At 38.3% G+C, this 24295-nt stretch overlaps 1 protein-coding gene across 1 annotated transcript in view; it reads right to left on the minus strand.

Annotated features, from left to right (window-relative positions):
• Positions 1–22439, minus strand: part of LOC127966628 (SH2 domain-containing protein 3C) — a 44552-nt gene extending 22113 nt beyond the window's left edge. Inside the window, exons 1-3 of the mRNA XM_052567756.1 lie at positions 22276–22439; positions 19238–20003; positions 14248–14287 (exon numbers count right to left, since the gene is read on the minus strand). Of these exons, the coding sequence (XP_052423716.1) occupies positions 14248–14287; positions 19238–20003; positions 22276–22294 (825 nt within the window). The 5' untranslated portion in view covers positions 22295–22439. The remainder of the gene's footprint in view (positions 1–14247; positions 14288–19237; positions 20004–22275) is intronic.
• Between the last annotated feature and the right edge of the window lie 1856 nt (positions 22440–24295).

Genomic DNA, 24295 nt, shown 5'->3' on the forward strand with positions numbered 1-24295 from the left:
ATTCCAGTTCAAGCAGTTCCCTAAAGTCTGAGTGCTTCCTGTGGACTATCAGTCCTCAGGGTCTGACTTATTTCCTATGCATAGGTAACGATTGTACCAAATCAGATTGATAATTAAGCATCAATTATGAATTAGCTTCCACGTTTGTAATTCAGCTGAAGAATGCTGGGAATTACTAGGATTTGCTGGATTATGGCACGTGATTGGCTGTGTGAAAAGTGGATTTGTTCAGTATTTTCTTTCTTGTGAGTATTTGTGGAGATGTTCGCACTTGTGTACAGAATGCGAGACTCGCCTCTTGAGCTCCCTCATGACGTCATGAGTCAGTTACATTAGGAAAATGAGCCATATCGAAAAATTTGAACACATCAAAGCTGTAAATATACAGCGGGTTTACATAGAAATTTCATGTATAAATCCCATTTATACTTTGTTTAAAAGCATTAAGTGCGATAATATATAACAAAACTTGTTATTATTATTATTTTTACTCCTATGTCTAGAAAAAAAAAATTCTCCAAATAGCATTAAGAAAGAACATTTATAAACATTTGAATGTATTTTTATACAAAAAGTATAGGGAAATACAGTAATTATTATTAATTCAATAAAATTGACTAATTAACAGTAATGTTATAAAATAATTGTTAAATAATAATAATAATAATAAAGTTAATATTTTTAAAATAGTTTTTAAACAGATTAATATAAAATGGGAAATACAAACCTCGCAATGCAATACACTTAAATAATAAACAGTAATAAAATGAAATAATAGATCTATATGCATCTATATGCATATATTTGGCTTTTATTTCTTATCCTTTAGAAAGAAGATTCATATTTAAAAAATGAAACAGTAATTTTACACATTTTTATCTAAAACATAAGGAGAAATACAAAAAAAGAGCTATTCAACAGAAACACAAATAATAATAATAATAATAATAATCGTTTCAAACAGCCCTAAGAAAGAAGATTAATAACTCAAGCAGCAATGTTATATATTTATATGTAATTTTTTTCATCCAGCACACATAAATAATAAATAGCAATGTATATGTACAGTTTATGCATTAAACAATTTATATTTATGTAATAGTCTAAAAGCTTCAAAAATACTGAAAGACAGAAATGGAAAAATAATGGTAAAACTACTAAAGGGAAGGTTCAACTGCCCGAAATGACAACGGTCTCCACTGGTAATGCTATTTCACCCGAGTTAAAATGCTCATGCATGACATCACAACTCGTATGCAAGGCCACGTCTCATGTGATTTGCGGTTGGCCACACAATACTCTGTGTACTTTCTTTTGTGCTACTATTGTGTGCCTCTGCTGGTTTGTAATGTGGCTCTGTGACACATGGGCCTGTTATAGTCAGGCGCAGGAGAAACATCCTGATTATACCCTCTTCCCTCCAGCTCACACAAGAGAAAGAGAGAGAGAGAAAGAGAGAGAGAGAAAGAGAGAGAGAGGACAGGCATTAAGAGAAAACTGGTCATATGGGGTCTACGGGTGGTTTGGTCCATGTATGTTTGGGGAGCAGCTCAAAGCAAGTGTGTTTCTGAGGGTTTTGGGCATATGGTGTCATAGAGGGGGGCAAGTACCACAGGAAAACACACATGGCTTATCTTTCATCACAGGTTTGGAGAGAACACATAACTGCAGATAAATACCTTGACATTCACGGCATCCGTATTAGTCAAAAACCATCTCAGCGCCGTGATTTAGCGAGTGTAACAAAAACGAAAATCATAGATACAGCGGGAGCCTCATTCAAGATTTGAATTCCCACAAAGAGTAAAAAACCCCCCACAATGTTCTGAGCATACATAATGACCGTGGTGGTTAACTTTAAGTGCTGAAATTTTTAATGGCTTAACTGCTGTAATTTTACTGTTAGCATGCTAATGTATGTGCGGAAACATAATAGCTTGTGCCTAGCTTTGTATCAAGATGGCTATTGTTAAATGTGCATTATTGATCTTATTGTGAAATTTATGTTAGATTTGTGTAGAAATGCTTGGACAATGCAACTGATGAACTGAACTCCCGCACAAAATTTTGGGATGGTCTGTTAAAGTTATATACATCACGATACAGAATGAAGGATCTATGACTACTTGTTTTGTTGTGGCATCAAATTCTAAGGCAGCAGTTCTTTGTATCCTTCGCAGGAAATCCTGAAAATGAATCTATGCCAAATAAATCATCCAAGATGGCAGACTAGCTGAGTGAGCTGCTGTAGATTACTCTAAACTGAATGAAAGCTTTAACAGACTTAACAAAATGTAATATTTTTACCCAATATACATGTGCTCTGTATTTATGATTATCAAACCATCACATTGTTAGCTTAGCAACATGTACTAACCTTAAAAATACTAAAATCAATTGTCAAGCCATAAGTCACATTTATTTATATAGAGCTTTTCAAAGCACCTTTACAGTATTAAATAGGAAAATAGTGTGTAATAATTCAAAAGCAAATTCATATTATATTTTTTCCTCAAATCGGCAATTCTCACTCAGAATAAATGACTTCCAGGGGCAAATATCAATGGGCGAGCCTTTAGAAAACAATTAATGGTAATTGATTTGACTCATTAGACCTGTTCCAAATGCAGCGAGCACCTTTCCAGGCAGTATACAGCAAAGCAGCTCACCAGGTTTGGAAAAGACAATCATATTTTAAATGACGCAATATTTTTGCAACACTGACAGTCACCCGACTGACCGCACAAGCGTTAATATTCATGAACTGTCACAATGAGCCACTGCCATCTGGAGACACCTCTGCTTCCTGTTTCTCTAAGAGGGCAACCAATTAGGAGCCAATTTACAGAATGTGAGAGGTTACAGGGTCAAGGCACTGATGGATTCTGGGGTCTTAGGACACGTCAATATAACCCCATCGAAAATGGTTATGAATCCAACATCTATGTCTATGACAGGTAGCAGCTTTTGTGTGTGAGAGTGGATCTGTGTATTAGTCTAATATAAAAGTGTAAGGCCAGGGGCTGTTTTATGTTCAAATAAACCGCACATCCCACAATGCCGCACTGGGCACGGCCCCAAATCAGAAAACTGCAGCGGGGTGAGTTTCCAAAGGAATATAAAGACACGTCCGATTGATTAATCAATAAATGTCAGCCGTAGATTAATTACACAGCCTGGAAGACGTACCAGCTGAAATTATGAAGACACCAAATTCAATAAAAGACTTTGGGCAGCACTTCTGGGGAGCATCAGTTATATGATAAAAGTAAAAGGGTTATGAACATGGACCTACTCATCAGATTGGCAGCAGATTCAAAATGAATTCAACGTGCTAAACTCAATCCAGTTCATCTGGATTTTCTGGACTTGAACGGATCGCTGCGTTGCCTTAGACTGAAAGGGCTATCTGAAAGGTCAAAACAAGTGAATTTATGAGAGTAACCTTACAGGCATCTTCCGTCGCATCCCGCTTCCATCTCTCAGACTGTCAGAGAGAAAGACAGAGGGGATAAGATGACAGGAAGAGGTTGAAAAAGGTGTTAAGTATTGCAGAAGGGTCTGAATTCCTCACATTTCTGCACCTTTCTCTATCTACCTCACCTCAGTGAGACACTCTCTCTGTATATCTCATTGCATTGTCGAGCCTGCAGCAGTCAGCTCTTAAGCTGTGCTACGATTGGCTGGAGATGATGTCACCTCTTCCGGAGAGCTCCGCAGCGGTGCATGCCATTGGCTGGCAGCAGACGGTGGCGGAGTGCTGAGATCTCACTTTCATTCATGTACAGCTGGGGAGGGGCATGCATTGGCGGGTGGCCCGTGACCTCACTGTTGGGGTCGCACTGTAGCGGTATGCTGTTAAACTGTCCCGGCACAATGATACTTCAGACGTACACTCGAATGAAGTGCTAATGGGAGTTTATAATAGGATGGAGCCCAGGGCTTTGTTCATACAGCTCAGGTGTGCACAAACACGCATGCACCAGCAGGCTTAACAGTGTTCACACATTCATTACACACAGCCACATGGGGACGGGAGCAGCCTAATCAGTGGGGGTTGGGATACGGGGGTGGAGCGCGAGGCTGTCACCATGGTGACACTGCAGATGATGCACTCCTCCTGGACTGGGGGGAGCAGAGATAGAGAGTGCTGGGGAACTCCCTTACACACAGATAAACACACACCAGACTGCTTGTGTGCGTGTTTGTTGCCACTTAGCTAATCTCCCACTGGATGTACACTAGCTCTTCTCAGCATGTGTTAAAGTGTACCTCACTCACTGGGTATTAGCCAGCAATATCCCACTGCAATGTCAAAGTCCCCTTCTCTCTTCTCTTGTTCTCCACCCTGTGCATGATGTCATTGTTTTTCTGTAGTTGCTGCAGAGGCATAAGAACATGACTCTTTCCAGGACCTTTGAGGAGAAATCCACTCTAAAATTCCCAGTTCTCTTTCTCCTTCCCCTACTTTTCTCCATCAATGTGCCAATGAATACGGCTAGAGTCCCCGCCCTGCATGCTACTAGCAAACTAAGTTAATTCAATTTAACATGCAATTCAAAACTGGAGATTACATGCTCCAGACGAGTCTATAACTAATCCAATCCAGACAACACAACAGTCTAAAGAAGCTTAGAAGATTCCAGCTATGGCGTTTTTGCCGCAATTTCAATTTTGTTATCACCACGCTTCGCAAATGCACAGCTGAAATGGAATTGAATTCATTTACTGCAATTAACCATCTAATCTTTCCTTCTCATCATTTTGTCATTTAGGGTGATTGGTTGCTGCGTGGGGGGTGGTATCTCTTCAATCTCAGACAATAAAATGCATTTTTATGCTTGTTCTGATGTATTGTGTTATCAAGCGTAGCATAATTCTCTACTGTCAATGGTAATTCACTGTAGTGGCTCTTCTAAAGTGATGGGTGCTACAGAAATGCAGAATGATGCATAGAGGGACGGGTTGGAGTCCTGGTGGAATAACTAACAAGTCTAAAAAGGGACTAGTACTCATTCAAATGTCACAGACAAAGGAAATGCATGGTCCCTGTTTGAACTGGTCAAACACATGCTTAAACAAGATAAACACCAGCCCAGGTTCATGCAACAACAATGTGAATGGATATAACATCACCTCATACAAAACTATAAAGACCAAAGAATATGTAACTAAACCCTGTGCACTGATAAAGCCAAGTCACATACTGGCCATATTTTCAACAGAAAATAAGGCCATTTACAGAACGTTGTTCAGGAATAGCTAGGATAAAACAAAAGTTCAAAAGGACAAGCTGTGTCTTAAACCGCCTTCACCAAACATATGTATCCTCCACGCATGGCTGATTCTACCTGTCTGTGGCCCCACTTGTGGCTTTGAAGTGGTCCCCTCTCTTGTGACCAAAACAACTAAGTAATGGCAAAGCCCCCTTCTGTCTAATGAAGTTTATAAGAAAAGGTAGATGGGTCTCCAACCCTGCTCCTGGAGTGCTACCATCTTGCAGATTTCCCTGTTAAAAAAATCAACAAATATTTATATATATATTGCATATACTGGTTATTTATGTTATGAAGCATGGCATCTGGTTTGAGTTGGTTCTTAGTTGGTCCTGAGCTGGTTTAAGATGGTCTTGAGCTGATTATAAGCTGTTTATAAGCTATTCATGATCAGGAGCTAGTTGCTAAGGACCAGCACATGACCAGCTTAAACCAGCTCATAACCAGCTTATAGCCAGTTCAGGACCAGCTCAAACCAGTTCAGGACCAGCTCAAACCAGTTCAGGACCAGCTCAAACCAGCCGCCATGCTTCAAAGCATGACTAACCAGCATATGCTCTTTTTTTCAACAGTGTTCAGCTCAACCCAGATCTACAGTACCATTACCATAAATCAAGGTCTTCAGGGTTTCTTGATTACTACAGGCAAGTGTCTTGGAGTTGGTTGGAACTAAAATCTGCAGGACAGTAACTCTCGAGGAGCAAGGTTGGGATCACTTACATGCACCTTTTGTATCAGTGAACTGGAAAAGTGCATGCTGCCCATTGAAACCTGAGGTCAAGCTGGGATAAAGGTCAAGTGGACAGACAAAACAGATCAGGATCAGAGCCTACACCACATCCAAGCCCCCTTTCCTTTGGCCAAACCCACCTGCTCAAAAGATCTTTTGAAGGACTGAAACTTTCGGACATCTCTGTGGTGATTTCATCTTATCTTTCACTTCAGAGGAAATTAATTCCTGCTGGTGTTTATAATCCTCTGTCACTAAGACAGAGACACTTCCTGTTCAGAGCTAACAACTAATCATGCTGACCTATTGGATTTACAGCGTGATTGTTTTTTGAGACAGGGGAGAAGATGAGATGAGGGATGGAAGAGAGACACTGTGAAATCAGCACTGAGGTGAGCTGAAAGCACCTCTTCAACTCTCTATGATCTCACCGCTCTCTTAAAGGGATGGAAGCAAAATAGTGCACAAGCAGCCCATAATTACTGCACTGACAGGGTTCAGGCAAATCAACAACTCAGCCACATTGATTTCTTTGCTTGAAACTTTCTATTTTATCATATCAAGATAAAAGAGAGTATACTTTTTTTGCTAAAGCAGTCGATAATCAAATGTCAGACCAAATAAACCAGTGTTTCCAACCCCAACACCCAATTCGACCTGAAATGAGTGTGTTAAATAATGTGTACTGTCTGGGGTACACTCCAAGACAAGGGTTAGAAGAACATCCATATCACTAACCTGTGAAATTAAACACATATGAACCCCAATTAAACCGCAATTGAACATTTGTAGCAAGGTGGTCCTCCAGGAACAGGACTGGATGCAGCTAATGTTTGTTGGGGCAGTAGAAGAATGACAGTACATAACTTTCTAAACCAAACAGATAGCTTTAGAAATGTTAGCTTTTGTTGGGGCAGTGTGGTGCACAAATACACCCAACTTTTGCACAGATGGTCTGTGTCTAATTTAGCATTTTTCAGTATCTTCATTTGCACAATAAGCAAAGCAGAACAAACATCATTAGTCTGAGAAGTATACACAATATGAATGAAGACTAATCCAGTCACTAAGGGATTTCTAGTTCAGCCACATTCATCAAAGGGATGAGAAGAAATTGGTACAGAAGCAGTTGGGGGAGAGGTATATAAAAAAATCCCGGCACTCCAAATCTGCATGGCGTTCATTAGCAGAGTAAACAGCCTAGTGTAATTAGGTTATCCTCACATTCAGTAACAGACAGATTTACTCTTGAACTTTTCTGTTAAACAACTGCTAAGCCGCCGCAGCCCAGGGGAAGAGACAGCGGCACCAGAGAAGATTTGGAGAGGATAGAAAAGAAAACACAAGAAAAAGAGTCATACCCCTGAATATTTGAATATTTATTATTATTATAATTTTTTTAATGACTGGAAGGGAGAGAGGTTGGGGGGAATCTTTGCAAATGAATCATGCACCAGCGTAGAAAAACGACCCACCAAAAAATACAATTACACCAGTCTTAATGTGTCTGGAATCTGTATAAATAGTAACGGGGTATTAGTTTTGGACCCCCACTGTGAATGTGGTTCCATGACCCCTGTGGTTAAAACTGGCATGACCACATATGCAAGTGGGGTCATAGACGAAAGGACCGCCAGGCTGCCAGCCGGCAGAGAATGTCGGGATTAGGATGAAACAATCAAAGTGCAACTGCAAGAGGCAGATGGAGGATTTGGGGTTGATGCTGTCCCTGATAAACATGCAGTAGCCCAGCCCAATTAAAATCAAGACAGCAACCATCTTTACTGGTAATGAGGCTGAAGAATTGCCACAAAAAGCAGAACAACATGACAATCTGCAGGGACACATCTGAAATCAATGGGAGAATGGGTCTAAACTGGATTTTAGTATTTCCAAATTATCATAAAAACTAAAAGATCTACCTGTACTGCTATCTTACTGCTATCAGCTCTGAGCTCAGGTGGCCAAAGGGACAAACACATACATCATTACAGACAGTCTATAGACATCTATGGCCCCTACAAGGATTTGAGTAGTTCAATTTAGTTTTTAGTATATGCCAAATTGTCATAAGTGTCATATGTGCTTATATAAGTATATACAGTATATACGTTTACCTCTAAGCTTGTGCTGTATATATACTAGCCAAGTGTCCTGCCTGTGCAATGTTCAGAACTTTAAACCTACTCTATAAACATAAACATAAACTAACCCATTCCTACTCTCAGATATGCACAAATTGATTGTTTCTCCAATTAAACAAACATTGATTACTGTATATAGAGAAAATAATGGCTTGGGTTAAATGTATCCGTAGGCTTATATTAAACCTATGCTAAATGTATTGTACACATGTATTTTTATAAGGACACATTTTATTACCATATGCAACTTTGCATTTATAGTGAGAAACAGTGTCACTCTGGCTAAAAGGGGAAAACAAAACACTATAATTTAACAGTGTTAAATTAACAGCGTCATTCTGGCAAAAAGGGGAAAACAAAACACTATAATTGAATTACCTGTTTTGCTTTTAAAGGACCAGAAGAAAAAAAAACAGAAAAAAACAGGGAGGGTAAGAAAAGTACATGAGGCAAAGAAGTATTGTCCTTGTTTCTATAGTGCTTATTGCACCACCCAAACTCAGAGCCAAAATTGTATTTGTTATCCAGTCCAAGTTGGCTGAAATAGAGGACAATTAGATGACATCCATTCCCCTTTTCCAGCCTTCCCACCCAAATCATGTGCTTCCCTGAGATCATGTATCAGTCCTCATCAGAGTAATGCAACATTTTTTTTGTATTCTGAGCCTAGCATGAAACAATATATCTTCACTTTCAGATATAAAAAGCATGACCTCCAGAGCTACTTTGATGCATTCTCCTATTTCCTGAGCCCATTACAATCCACTACATAACCGCAGGGTGACAACAGAGCCCTGCCTGCCCGTTCATCCAACTGTGCATCATCAGCACTAGTGTTACAGCTGAGCCAAAGTGAGCTGAGCCCAGTCGGCACACAGACTCACACATACGCAGGCACATACACTCGGTGTAGTGATATCATAGCGGAGGCTGGTGGAATGACACATTTGTTGGGGTTGCACAATTGCACCGGGCCAAACACAGAGCCCTGAGGGGCACCCTTCCCCACAAGCATAAGCCCTGGACAGAATCACAGGAATCAATATGTATGCTTACATACACCACATTCACTGCAATTGTGACATGCATCTTCCTCCACTTCTCATGCAGGAATTCCTGAAGGCATATTTAGAGATGATGTAATCCAGATCCACACCTTTTCTCACGCACCACGCAGCGCATACATGCACATACTCTGTAGCTGCACACTAACACACAAACATTCTGGGGCTGACCCCCCTCTCACCAGCACCTGCATGAAGGAGCCCCTGTAGAAGCAGCAGGCAGCAGCTGACAGGGCACTCCACAGGCTGCATCTCTCCGTCATGGCTCCTGTCCTCCTCTCTTCAGCTCTTCCACCCCTGGAGTCCTCTAGAAGCCCCGGGTCATGTCCCTATCCCCTTGTGTTCACCCGTGCACAAGCCACTGCCGCAACTGATCAGTGCTATCGTTGTTCCACCAGAGCCAGTGTCATCTCAGACCTGCACCGGCGTCCTCCCTCTCCCTCTCAATGTCTCGTTCTCTCTCTCTCCCTCTCTGACTTTCAATATATCTCTCCTGCTCAGTTCCACTGCCTCTTACTCTCACTCTAGCGCTTGCTATGCTTCACAGCGCTGGCAGGGATTACCTCATCGCTCTTGGATGGAAGCAGTGGATGGGGGGAGGGACGGAGGGGGAGAGGGAGGGATGTAGAAAGAGAGAGAGGCTTGCAGGCACAGAGACCCCACCCACCCCCTCCTCCAGGGCTCCAAACAATGCTGGGGGGAGAGAGACAGAGAGCAAGAGGTATGTGAGGCACACATTCAGCACCTACTCAAAGGAATTTTCCCTTTTATTCTGGTTTGAAAGACCGTAAAAGAAAAGTACGATGGGGGGCAGTGAGGGAAAAAGAGTCTACAGACACTCAGCCACATGCACATACACACTCCCACACCCATCGAGTCACACAAGCAGAAAAAAAACAGTTAAACCCAGGCACACATGACTGTTGGTGTACGAGTATTTAAAAAAAAAAAGTTGATGTTGTAAGTCTGGGCATGCAGGAGCTATTTAGATGTGAATTGTGCTTGGAAATAAAATGATGTTTTCTAGGAACGTAGTAAAAACCTGCTAATGAGCCTCAGTCCTTGAATATTCCCTATCGGATACTACCCACACACGCACACATACTTACTCCAGATAAAATGATGCTGACTTTGGTACAGCAGTCCAGGGTGGGGTGTTTGCTCCCTGGGGACTATTGTGACATCAAAATGAACGCCTTGCTTTGGCAACCAACTCAAAGCTTTGACAGCAGCATCCTTAAAAGAAACAGTCCTCCCCAAAAATTGCACACCCTAAAATCGTTTTAAACAGGAACAGACCAAAATTTAAACTGTTATTCACGGAAAATTGTGCCTTCTGCCATAGATGTCAAATTTAGCCCTCATTTCTTCTTCTGCATATTTAAACTTGATGCATCAAGACACAAAATGACAGGTTACATGTCTCGTAAGTAAACACTCCACACCAAGATTTTAGAGCTAAAGTGTAGCAGGTAGAATATCAGTGAATAATGACTGAAATGTCAGTCTGTTACAATAAATCATATGGCTTCAAAAGATGTGAAACAGTGTGCAAGCTGAATGGACTACAATTATGTAAGGGTGAGTACATTTTTATTCTTGGGTAAGATATTCAGGGTGTCAATGCTCCTTGGTGGGGCAATGTCATTCAGAAGTTTGTTTCAGCCAGCCCCAAAACACTTGCCTCCAGGTTTCTAGTGATACTGAAGACCTTTATAAACTGGATTAGATGTGTTTGTTGACTTAAACTCTGCAGGATAGTGGCCCTCCAGGAGCAGGAATGGACACTCCTGGTTCAAATCCACCATTTTAAACCAGACAGCTGGTGAGACATGTGCATGGCTGTGTCTATATATGTGCATATTTGATTCTCTAAAAAGCTTAGCTACTGAACAATGAAGCTTACATTGTCACCCTAGGGAAGCCACACAATGAAAAAACAAAAGATATAATTAGACGAGACCCATTCTCCAAAAAAAATCTCACTGATACTATTGTGCATTTGCAGATAATCTGGTAAGAACATGTTCAATTCATGTTGAACGCTCATCAGCCTGAGACAATGGGAGGATGAATGTCAAGTTGAAGCTATTAAAGAGTAGAAGATAGCATGTAATCCAGTGCGTGTTATGGTGTGTGTGTGCGTTTGTCTCATGAGAGCATGAAATGAGCAAAGGATTTCATGTTATTACCACACTTATGATGAGGAGTCTCACATGACACACACATATGGTGACAGCAGACAGATATTTGTGAGATAGATGGAATTACTGCTTAAATTGACTTTTTGTTGGTTGGTTTTCCTGTGGCTTTGAGGTACTATCAAAGCATTGCTGTATTTATTTGAGTGTCCTGACCAGACAAACACAGCAATAACTGCTCAACTATTGGTTTGAGATCGGGTCAGGAATATCTGTTTATTCGACAGATATGTTTGAAAACAGTCAATTTTCGTCATTACACTCATGAATGAAGAAGACAGACAAAGAAGAGAAGAAATTGTTGAATAAAGTTGCTATTTTTGTTTTCTTTGCACAGAAAAACTATTCTCGTAGATTCATAAAATTAAGGTTGAAGCACATAGTCACATGGACTATTTTAACACTGCCTCACTACCTTTCTGAGCCTTGAATATGGTAGTTCCCTTGCTGTCTATGCAGGGTTAGAAAGCTCTCGGATTTCACAAAAAAAAAAAAATCATAATTTATGTTCTGAAGATGAACGGGTTTGGAACGAAATATGTGTGGGTATTAATGACTGACAGTTTTTTGGGTGAAAAACTATATATGGGTGAACTATCCCTTTAGTCTCATGGCTAGGAGATAAACAATTGAGTCATTAAATCGATGTTAATTTGTCTTCTATCCTACTTCTCTGCCCTACTTCTCTACTTTCTGTGTTGCTTCTGTGTTTCTTGTTGTCCGTCTCATACTGTTGTGTGTATCTAAGCTGATCGTGGCTTTTCCTTCACAACTCCTCCTCAATCTTTCATTGAATCTCTCTCTCAGTTAAATATTAATTACACAGTGAGTGTCCTGCAGGCAGGGTGCAGCGGTACAATGGAGAGGAGCTAGACTCTGTGAGTGAACTGATAATGAGGAGGTGGAGGGGGTTCGTCTCTACCTCCATCTGCCTACAGAGCCTGAATGTCCTTACCTCCCCCTTCTCATTAACATTAATGAGCTTGGCCCCATTTGAATTCTGGGTATTGTAGTTTGCGTGTGGTACGGCTCTTGCCCTAGTCTTTGAATTAGAATAGAATGACACTGAATGAAATATTACTAGTACTGTATACTGCTAGAGCAGATCAGCTTTGGTATATTTCAGTAGGATTTTCAGTAATACAATTACCGAAAGGAAACTGCTAATTGGTGTTAGCGGCTAGCAGAAAGGTTAGGAGTTCCATCCCGAGGTGCTGGGAAAGGTGTGAGATCTAGGAACAGCCGAGATAATGAGATGACAACCCAGCAGAAAATAAACATCAGAATCAACGGCTGAATGGAAGAAGGCAATTACGAACCCCTCGAGAGATCACACATGCCTGGGCCTCTGGGAACATTCTGCTCTGGCATGAAGACCAGTCGTTCATCTCTGTTTCCAGTCGAAAAAGCACTTTTTTTTTCCATTACAGTGAACATTTAGAGCAGATACTCATTTTTAACTCAGACACCATTAAAGTTTCATATTGTGGCAGAGAAAAAGAGGAGTAGTGGAGGGAAAAGAAGCTGTGCATCCAAACTACTACAATAACCTTTTGTAACTGGTCAAATTAGACTCATGGCAACATGGATAGGGTGTTTGACATGCCTAAAAACCATGAATAAACTGACGGAAGGATAAAGAAAGTACAATGAACAGTTATCGTACTGTTGTGTTGCCACTTAAAATGGGAATACTATGTGGGAATCGAAAACTGGACCTACATTCAATTCCCAAAGCCATTAAAGAGAGAAAGTGAGAGAGAGAATCATTTTTCCTACCAGTCATGTCATGTCAGATTTTTTTTTAACAGAATATGTATGGATTTAACATAGATTGATGTTGGATTTATGATTGTTGTTGTTGATGAGTTTTCAGTTGTTACTTGGGTTTATGCATAAACATGTCCAGTCACAAAAACATTATGCCATGAGCCATGACACTGTGAATGAGTTTTTGGCCCAGATACAGGCCTCATCTTAACAAGACGGTGCTTTTTTTCTTTACTTTTGAACCAAAAACATACCGTACGACCGAAGCTCTTCGAATCTATTTATAGTGAATCAGAAATGGAGTACTGGAGAACAAGACTTTTGGCATGATATGAAATAAAGAAAGAAGTTTTACTTTAAGTGAGCGGCCTTTGATATAAATCAATGCATGAATGGAAATAATTATCAAGAATAACAGCAATAGAAAGGACAGTTAAAGAAAACAGCCAACACTATATCTCAAAAATGAATCTGTAATGTCACTGATAAAAAAAGGCCCACATGTGTGTCATGGTGTGTGAATGTGTCATTGACCACAGTCAACACATATTTTATGCAGTGAGGGTAAATGAGAACGTCTGTTCTGAAGGCATGAGGGTCACGTGGGTGGGTCTGGCCACACCTAACCTTCCCTTACAGAGCTTCAGGAATTAAAGAGCAGTTTGTGCGCCATCTAGAGGCAGCAGAGTTCACCACACAGACATTAAAAACAGAATCTAATATCTTAATGACTGCAAATAAGGGCAGGAATTGGAAGAACATTCATTTGCACCAAATCAGCACATACTAAAAGAACTCATTCGATTAATTACTTATTACATCTCCAAATGGGGCTTTTAGTTAATGAATATAGGAACTGTGCCTAATTAAACACAAAATAACCATATTCAGCAAGTTGTAAGGGACTGAGCCTGAAATAAATAGCCTAAATCAAAGAACAGATAGATTGAAGTAATACACAGATATATTAACATAATTCATTCCAGCTTGTCCTTATTAAGGATGAGAGATTTTGATTGTTTAAAAGACTTCTTGTTATAAGAGAAAGAAAAAAGGCCTTACTTCCACATATTCTCCTTGGTTGTCTCTGGTGTTCATCTGTCTGTGAAAAAAGAAAAAAACATTGACAACATTGTTTAATAGCACAACATGTTCATATTATATATTACGCTATATATATAATAAACAGAGTCATTCAGTCAGTCATAATTGCCAAATAAACCCTTATTAGAATCCCACTTTATGCACAGATACTTACATTGCAATCTAAATGAATAAACTGACTGAAAATTATGTTCTGATATGAATTACACAGTGTCCTCATACAAAAATGCTGACCAATCAGAATCAAGTATTCCAGAGAAATGCATAAAACATGTTTAAGCATTTTAAAAATGTTGATGTGAGATATTCCATGAGATGGATTTCATCATAAGTTATTCTTATTTCATTTTTTTACACCACAGGATGTGATATAAAAGTCACAGAGGAACTTGAGCTTTTTTTAACATTCAAAAGGAAGTGAAAAGCATGTTTACGTTCCTCCTACTGCGCACCACATCAATGACACGATGAAACCAGCTTCAGCCAAAAAACAGGAAGCGCAGAGACAGAGCATTCGAACAAGTTAGATGATTTTTACTATGATTATTTACACACACACAAAAAAAACTTTATTAAAATGACACAAGTCTTTGTTTTTGGGCCAATAAAACAATTATAAATGAGAAAGCAGCATTATTCTCAAAATAAATAAAAAAATAATAAAAAAATTGACTTTTAAAAATAAATCCTGAGAAATACTGATAATAGAAATAGTCTGGGTTTAAGAGATTTCAAATCTCAATATATTGCCCAGATACAAAAATACGTTTTAATGCACTCTCAGAAAAAAAGAAAGAAAAAAAAGGATGAAAGATGTAACTGAGGCAGTATCTCTTCAAAATGTATAATTTTGTACCCTATTTAACCCTTAAAGGGTGTGCATTAGTACCATAAAGATGTGCATATTAGTATTTCCAATTAACATAATAGTACAGTTTGAAAAGTTACTGCCAAAAATGACGAAGTGACAGCTTTGGTACCTTTTTTTTTTTTTTTTTACTGTGCGTGTGTGAGAGAAACAAACTTGATTAAAGCATGGGAAGAGCTTTAAACAGGGTGCTTTGATTAATGAGCAACAACAAATTCACTTTCAGATCAAGCAAAGAAACAGCTTTCATCATGGGAAAAGTTTCAGCAAAGCAGAAGTGTGCGGAAACCACAGCCAAACACACTGAGGAGACATTGTATGAATGCCCTCGGCACTTCAGTCTTCATCAGTCAAAGTGATCCAAAGTGTGTTGAACAAAAGTTTCTGTTCTGAAACACAGAAATGAAAGCAGTAGAGATATACAAACAGGAAATGAAGTAAAGGTCCTTCACATGCTCAACAAACCTGTCTCTGGAGATTGATCATGAATCATGAAAACAACATGCGAAGGAAAATATCTCCCAAGATGTGATTCAGACCCCAAGATGCTAAAAAAAGCACCCAGAACAGGAATCTCTAGCCCAAAACCTAGCCATAACATTTAAAAACTGGACCAAATTAGTTTTGAGGCACTTCATTTTTTTTACAGACATCTTTTGTGGAAGCAGAATCAAATGCCATTGAAGCGAATCCCTATATACAGTCCATGATTCATTTTTTCTGCAAGTGAAGTGGCAAAAAAGAATATAATTTTAGCTATTATGAATATCAACTTTTAATTACTAATTATTAGTATTAGTATTATTAAAACACGAAAAGGTGAAGCTAAAGCAGTGTCCTCTTAAAGACACTGAATACAAAAGCAGGAAGACTCTTAACACACTGTTTCCTGAAGACATACAGTATCTCACATCCTCCAGCTGTGCCGGCTGAGCTTACATCATTATCCTCCTCAGCCGTTTTTACCAAAGATCTCGCTTGCTAACAACAAACCAGGTGTCGTTCATAATGAGCTCTGACTGAGAACAATCGAATTATAAGAGGACAATGCTTATGCAGTTTGCCTGTATTAAAACACTGTTCAAGACAAGATACCATTATAGTGCCATATTTATTTTCTTCTTCATATCTCAAAGTATTATAATTGGACCATAACGACACAATTTATGACCACAGTTCTCTTTTGTAAAGGCTATATTGAATTCAAAGTATACAGTGTGTATAAAGGACATTATATTTTTATAATTAACAATATATACACCACGGTCATACACACATTAACAAAAATTGTTAATAACCGTAGTGAATTTTTGACGTCTACTCTGCGACACAAACATTATATTGACAGTAACAAACTCACCTTAGATCCTTGTACAAATTCATATTCAAACAACACTTCTGAATATATATACATTAAAAAAGAAGAAGAAAAAAAAGAGTTTCCTAAAACTGTTCATTCAAGTTTCCCAGTCTGCATCTTCAGGGTCCGTCAAGTCCCTTTGGGAAGTAGAGAGGAATGCACAGCAGCGTTCCTCTGAATGCCTGTTCATCCTGTTGCTCTCTGCTGCCCACTAATGTGACCAATGTGAATGTATGAGGGTCACTGCTGAAACACTGTTTGACCTCATTGATCAAACATTCACAGGTCTGTGACCTCATTAGCAGCCATTTACACGCCAGGAAGTGAAATGGGAAACATGGCTGAACCGAGCAGAGGAACAAGCCTGATGTAAAAGGAGAATATCCAACACCATCATTGCCCAAACTCTTTTACATATCCCAAACCTTAATAAATTCACTTAAATATATTTTAGTATGTTGTTATTACCATATACTGGCATCTAGGGATTCACTGTATTAGAATGCATGTCGAAATGCTTGGAGCCTGTATCTCATGAGAACAGTTCAAGTGTGACATCAATCCAGGTGTACATGTACAATGAACCAGAACTGGTGTCACATAGGAGCAGAGGTCATATTTTACTGAATCACAAAACCACTGTCACGGTATGAGGTCAGACATGAGGATTAGTCTCATCTGACACTATATTACAGCTACCTGATTTATCTGTGAAGAGTTTGTATTGCCATAATGTCTCAATTTGTTTCATTATTAAACCGCACTGGGGCTTTTCACTGTTTGTATCACTCCGCTTGTGCATTTGGGATTTCGGTTATTGTGGGTCACATTCGGTTTACCAGCAGGTGGCGATAAGTGATTGTCTTTCGAGCGAGTCATTCATTCAAATGTTTTGTTCATAAACTCTGAATGATTCAGGAATGAATCACACCTGTTTGCAGCGAGATTCATTCAGCTTTGGATTAGTATGGAATAGAACTGTGCTTGTTAGTGAAGCAAAAATACACAAATTTATCAGGAAATTTTATCTAAAAAATAAGTTACTCAATATTAACTTTTGCCAGTCCTGTGACCGTTAGTCCTCATGAATTCAAAATTGAGTTTATTAAAAAATTGACTTTATTATCTAAAAAAGTTTGTAATGGTAATCATTAATCAAAATCTGAACATTTGCTTCCACTCTGGAATGGCATTCCTTCACAGAATATTCAACCGTTCGGTTGCTGTGAGTAAGAGACAGAGAGGAAGAGCACCAAAATAAAACCACGCCCTCTACTTAATATATAGTTTTTCGCTGGAAATACGTCACTACACTGAAATAAAGTCAGCAGCAAATTCCAATTAACGCGGACTTTAACATGTGTGAATTGAACCGTAATGTTTCAAATACAAATGTCCTCAACTATGTGTATTTGAGATCAAAATATTATTAAGTGAGATTATTTAAATATTCTTCGGCTGTGTAAAAGTGTCAATTCATTCATTCAATCGATTCGTTCACTGTTAACAATCTTTTGCGACGTTGCTCGCTGGTTCATTCATCATTGGCTTTGTTTGGAACAAATCGAGGTATGGAAAAAACAGAAACTAACTGCAATAATGTCTCTAAAATGTACCGTATTTTCCGGACTATAAGTCGCACTTTTTTTCATAGTTTGGCTGGTCCTGTGACTTATAGTCAGGTGTGACTTATTTATCAAAATCAATTTGACATGAACCAAGAGAAAACATTACCGTCTACAGCCGCGAGAGGGTAATGTTTTCTCTTGGTTTCTAAATAAATGCGACTTATAGTCCAGTGCGACTTATATTTTTTATTATATATATTTTTTTCCTCATCATGACGTATTTTTGGACTGATGCGACTTATAGTCCGAAAAATATGGTAAGTTGCTCAATATTAACTTTCTGTTTATTGAATTTTTGTGTTAAAATCACATTGCTTTTTGGCAGAACAGCATTCATGTGGCATTGCTGTATTTACATATCAACACAAATTAGCATATTTAGTGTAGCAATTTAAAGGCTATACATGACATTTCTCAGTAGCGAAGTAATAACTGTGCTGTTTAGAGACACTGCTGCAGAAGAGTGTCGAGGGATGCACAGAGGTACATTAGCCTAATTCACACAAGCTCTCTCTCTCTCGGTACTAGCAAAAAAGGTACTGGATGAGATGCGGAAGAAATAATTCTACTCACAATAACGATTTACGTACAAAAACCATCAATGTCCAGAGGTGTGGTAACCATATTATAACTTGAATAATTGACTCCGGGCCGTTGAATTATTCGAAAAATAATGCATTATTTTTCTAATAATCCAACGGCCTGTCGTAAATTTTTCCTTACATAATAGTACGAAATTAAAAGGAATTATGAATGGCGTTTACATTTTTAACGATGATTACTGCTCAGCTACTGTACTTAGCTCTTGTGAAAAAAACCATGATTTTATTATAGTAAAAATGTAGTACGTTTTTTGGGGGGGCATATCTACTACCATTTGTCTAACCACAGTTTTACTACAAATACCATGGTTAAACTATTGTTAGTGTAGTAAAGACATGGTTAATTTCTGGTTATTATGGATTAACTATGGTAACCATGATTTTTTGTTTGTTTGTTGGTTGGTTTTACTACAAGTAAATGTCTAATATTGGCAAGGGTGGGTACAAACAGACAAGATTCAGATTCAAGAATCAAGAAACTGATTCTTACCTGTTAGGCTCTTTCTCCTCCTGACTGTCTTGTTTGCAGTCTGGTCCTATTTTAGCCTCTTCCTCTACTGCTTGCTTCTGCTCCACCCGACTGCCGTGTTTCAGAGGTAACTGAATCAGATGACCTTCCACCTGGAGCTCCTCAGCATCCTTCATGGAGGCGTTTCCTTCTTTATGTCTCTTCTTGGGCAGCACTGGCTGGATGTCTGGCTCTTTGTCTGGCACACTTAGATCTGGTGAAGATTCTAGACATGTATTTGGTGGATCAACACGTAGCTCGTCCTCACGTAGCAACACCTTCATGCTCATGTAGCAAGATGAGTCGACTAACGGCTCCTGATCTTCACTTTCCAGTATTGTTGAGTGTCCATCCACAGTCGGTGGAGCTGGAAGGTCACGATTCTGAATGGGATTTTCTCTGGTTCCAGTAACAGGCTTGTCCTCTGGGATGGGGTTCTCCAGGACCTCCAGGCCCTTCCCGGAGAGGACGCTGAGAAGTGGGGAATCAACGACCTGGTCCTGCAGAGGTCTCATGCTTTGACTCTGACTCAGGTTGTTCTTGTCCTTGGACTTGCTCTTCTTCAAGCTTTTGTCCTTCTTCGGGTTTCGTGGCATGGTGCCCATGTGCGTGTAATTTTCACTGGAGCTGGCGTAGCTCGGGCTCCGTGGATGCATGCCCATATCGTCGGTGGACACCTCTTTGACATCGTCCTTCTGGGTGTCTGATTTCCGCCGGAGGCTGGTGAGACTACCAAACCACTTGAAGCCTGAGAAAGGAGAAAACATGTTGTGTGTGCTGTAACTCGGCACAGATTGTGTGTGACTAAACCTCTCTCTTGGTAAAAGAAAAAAAGCTCCTCGTTGTGGGCTGACTGTGCACCCCATGGGGTCCCTAACATACCACGAGTTCCTTAAATGTGAGAAAGAAACATGTAGCCTCTTAAGTAAACATGAGTCCTGACCTCATCCGTGGGAAAAAATTCATTGGTCCCTTTAGTCCCTAAAACAACATTTCAGCTTCTCATAAATGAAGACAGAATATTTCTTTGTGGTGAAAAGCATGTGGTAATGGTGAATGGGGGAGGAAATTAAGATACTGTGCAAACAGGAAGGCAATTCTTAAAATAGAGTTTTATCATAATTTGTAATGTTTCTTGCATGATCTTCGATGTCAGGGCCTGAATTCTTTCTTTGTCTCTGTTGGGACGTCTGTTCATTTATCTTAATAATTATAGCTTTCGGGGGACTGTCGACGTTTAGCCCCGTTCTGGTTTTGTTTCTTGTCAAGTCGTCTTGTGGTATGATCCAGACAGAGTATTTTCAGATAACAGACAGTTGAAATTAATAGCACACGGGTCTGCTAAATGTGAGGAAGTTCCTAATGTATTGCTGTATTGCAATACAGTACTTGAAGAAGAAACACAGCTATAAAAAAGTGTAACTGATATTCAGGAAGAATAGTGTTTTGTGAGAGGAAACTGTTACTTTTTGCATTCACAATAATCAATGAATCTTAAAATGAATGATAAAGAACAGATTTTATTTACACTTACATTCTTGGATTATGAGATTACAGTTAAGTGTACTAGAAAAAAAAAACATAGTTATACAAAAGTGTTACTGATATTAAGGAAGAAACATGTTTTGTAAGATAAAACTGTTACTTTTTGCATTCACAATAATTAATTAATCTTAAAATTAATTTACACTTACATTTTGGATTATGAGATTACTATAAAATGATAGTAGAAGTGCTGGGGCAATTGCCAGTGTGAAATATAATAATAAAAATAATAATAAGCATAGATTAATAATAAATAGCATAGATTCTTAATATCAGTGTTTTCATGATCAATATTTAAATATGAATACATATTAATACTTCAGTGTTTATTCATTTTCTCTTAAGGTAATCCATATTATTGTGTACATATATTAATAATAATAGTAAAAAGAATAGAATTCAACTGAAAAAAATATATGTTCTCTCGAAAATGATTTTTGTTTAGTCAATTTATTGAATTAATTACGGATCAAAATATATTTATTGATCAAAATAAATGTTTAATATTTTCTACATTTGATATATTTACTGTTTTGTGTTTGAAAGAAGTACTTTTTAATCATCATACTTTTACATTTTATTTGTTACTGTTAAAAATATAATATTTAGTGGAGGTTGTCATTAGGAAAAAGGTACAATAAATATAATGAATAATCTTTTTTTTTGTGGTGGTGGGGGGTAGATGCGTGCGTATGCGTGTGTGTGAATATCAATAAGTTGTTTAAATATATATTTAATATAGTTTAGGTTTTCTACTTTAGTTTAAACATAAGAACAGAGTGAATGTAGCTATATCTGTGTAAAAAACGTGTGATTTTTTTTTTTTTTTTTGCCATTGTGTGTTTTTTCATGATTGCTTTTTACATGCATTTGCTCATGCATTACATGATACTGTAATAGTCCTTTCATTTGCAGTTTATTAATATATATCCCATACACTTTGCCCCTATAATACTCAAACTAATCTAATATAAACAACTTTTATTTTGATCATGAGTTTTTTCTTTCTCTTGGTCGATGTTCAATTCGGCTCATATTGATCTAGTCTGAAGTACATTCATTTGCTTTGTGCAGCTGAATCCCCAAATGCCATTACGGTATCCCCATACCCCATCACTGTCCTCAGAACGGCTTTGGCTTTTCCTCAAGGCATGTGGAGCAAAACAACAGAAATCTTTTAAAAACGTATCTGCGTCTATGCACTGCTGCCTTCAAATGCACTAGCCTTCATCAGAGAGGAACGTTAGCCTTTAAGACCATTATAGAAATCAATGATGTCAACAGACCTGCTCCTTTATAACACCATGATAGCTTCGACACGGACAGTGGGGCATTTTTTAAGGCATTTTGATCTTTAATAGTCTTGCTTAACGGACCAGAGACTTTAACCACAATCAGAAACCCAATGGTAAAGTGATGCCGGTCTGAATGATTGCACCACACTACTGCGGAAGCCCTCCATCAAATATACTTACTCAGTTTGCGTTTGATCATGGTCTCTGACTTCTGTGTCCTCTTGTGTGTTTTCCGGGACAGGAGCCACAAGTCCTCACTTCTGGCTCTTGTAGGTGTGTGTGTGTGTGTGTTGACAGAAGTGTGCACTTCCTCTGCACAGGGCTGATGCTCTGTAAGCAGCAGCAGCAGAAGGACTTCCTGTGGTTGCTGGGCGGATAAATATGATCTGCACTTACCAGTACTGCCGTATTTACTCAATAGCTCTGGATGTTGACATGCAGAGCTCATTGGGTCACTCTGTCAAAGGTGAATGTGTATCAGTGTATCTCGGCATCTGCATTCAGAGTCATTCTAAGACTGAATAATATGATGTCTTTTTACTTTATATATGATGTTATTTATATTATCGTAATATAAAAACAATTTTGTTTACGTAGTCTGTGTCTACCACTTCAAACCTGACCTCTGACCTTTAATGCATAGGGCCAATAAATGATGATTAGTGACTAGACATAATGTAAAATCTTCTGATTTAAATATTTCCATTTATTTATTTATTGGCCTTGGGTGGAGTATAATATGCACCAAATTACGGGCATAAATTAGGCGAAAATAAACCATTTTCAAATTAAGTTATGAAATAATACATGAAGTGACACTTCCTAATTTGATCATAACTTACTTTATTAGTTAATTCATTTTTCCTTTAGTTTATTTATTGGCCTTGGGTTTAACATGCACCACATATAAGCAAAATTAGACAAGCATAAACAGTAATTAAGTTACGAAACAATACGTAATGTAAAGTGACATTTCTTTCTCGTTATGCCATAACTTTCTTTAGTTATTTGCTTATTCATTGGCCTTTGGTTGAATTTAAAGCGCGCCAAATTATGAGTAAAATTAGGCTAAAATAAACAGTCTGTAATTAAAATATGAAACAATAGATAATGTCAGTGACGTTTCTTCTTCATTATGTCAAAACATTATTTATATATTTCTTTAAATCCCATATTTCCAATGCACTCCACTGTATATTTCAAAAAATGTATTAAATGCATATATAAAAAAGAAATTTCTCTGTGGAGTGAGCTGTCGCTAAAAGATGCATATTAATGCATGCTAAAAGCATTGAGCATGATTTGCATTGTTTGACGGACTTCTCTTCATCTTCATACATATAATAGCAGAGCAGATATTTTTGCGAAAGCAGCAAGTTTTGTTCATAAATGTGTTGCATCTCACTTCCTTTCCCGCGATCTCGCTTAACTTCCTTTATAAACGTGAGCTGTGTGTTAGGGTGTGTGTTTGTGATACTGAGAAAGAAAGTGAGAAGTTTAAAAGGGTGTTGCTAGTTTCTGATGAGACTGTGCATTTTTAATTTTATATTTTTACTGTAACATATAAAAGCAAAAGGGCCCTCAAGTCAGAATTTTAAAGACTTAGACTCAAAAATCACATTTTTAACCGACTGTACATTTAATATTTTTTTATATTCTCATACCACAAGTGTTTTTAGGTTTAGTTTCAACCGAAGACATAATATACTAAATGTTGCATATGTCATGGGTCACTGTAACGCTGCTCTTGATTTCAACACTTTCAGTACAAATGTATGGTGAGTTAATTGCAAAAAGGACACATCAAATATCTCAGTGTAAAAATGTGCATACTACCCATCACAAGTGTTCAAGATCAATTGATATAAAGCTGATGCAATTTCTGAAAAAACGCTAAAAAAAAAAGCTATTTAAATAAATAAATAAAAATGAGAAATGACAAATACCCAGCAGTTAAATTTAGGTAGTAACCTAAATGCTAGGTCAAAACAACCCAATTCTGGGTTTGTTACTTGACGATGGGTTGTATTTAACCCAGTATTTTTCAGGGTGTCTGGAGGAGGTGATGGGAATATCTGAATACTCTGTGAAAATACCTATTACTGGCATTTTGTCTTCCTACATAGTACTGTCTTCCATTTTTAGCAAACATTTAGTTTAGTATGCAAACTGGGGCACAGTCTTGATACAGAAATGTAGT

The sequence above is a fragment of the Carassius gibelio genome, chromosome B10 (assembly GCF_023724105.1).
Source record: "Carassius gibelio isolate Cgi1373 ecotype wild population from Czech Republic chromosome B10, carGib1.2-hapl.c, whole genome shotgun sequence".
Lineage (NCBI taxonomy): Eukaryota > Metazoa > Chordata > Actinopteri > Cypriniformes > Cyprinidae > Carassius > Carassius gibelio.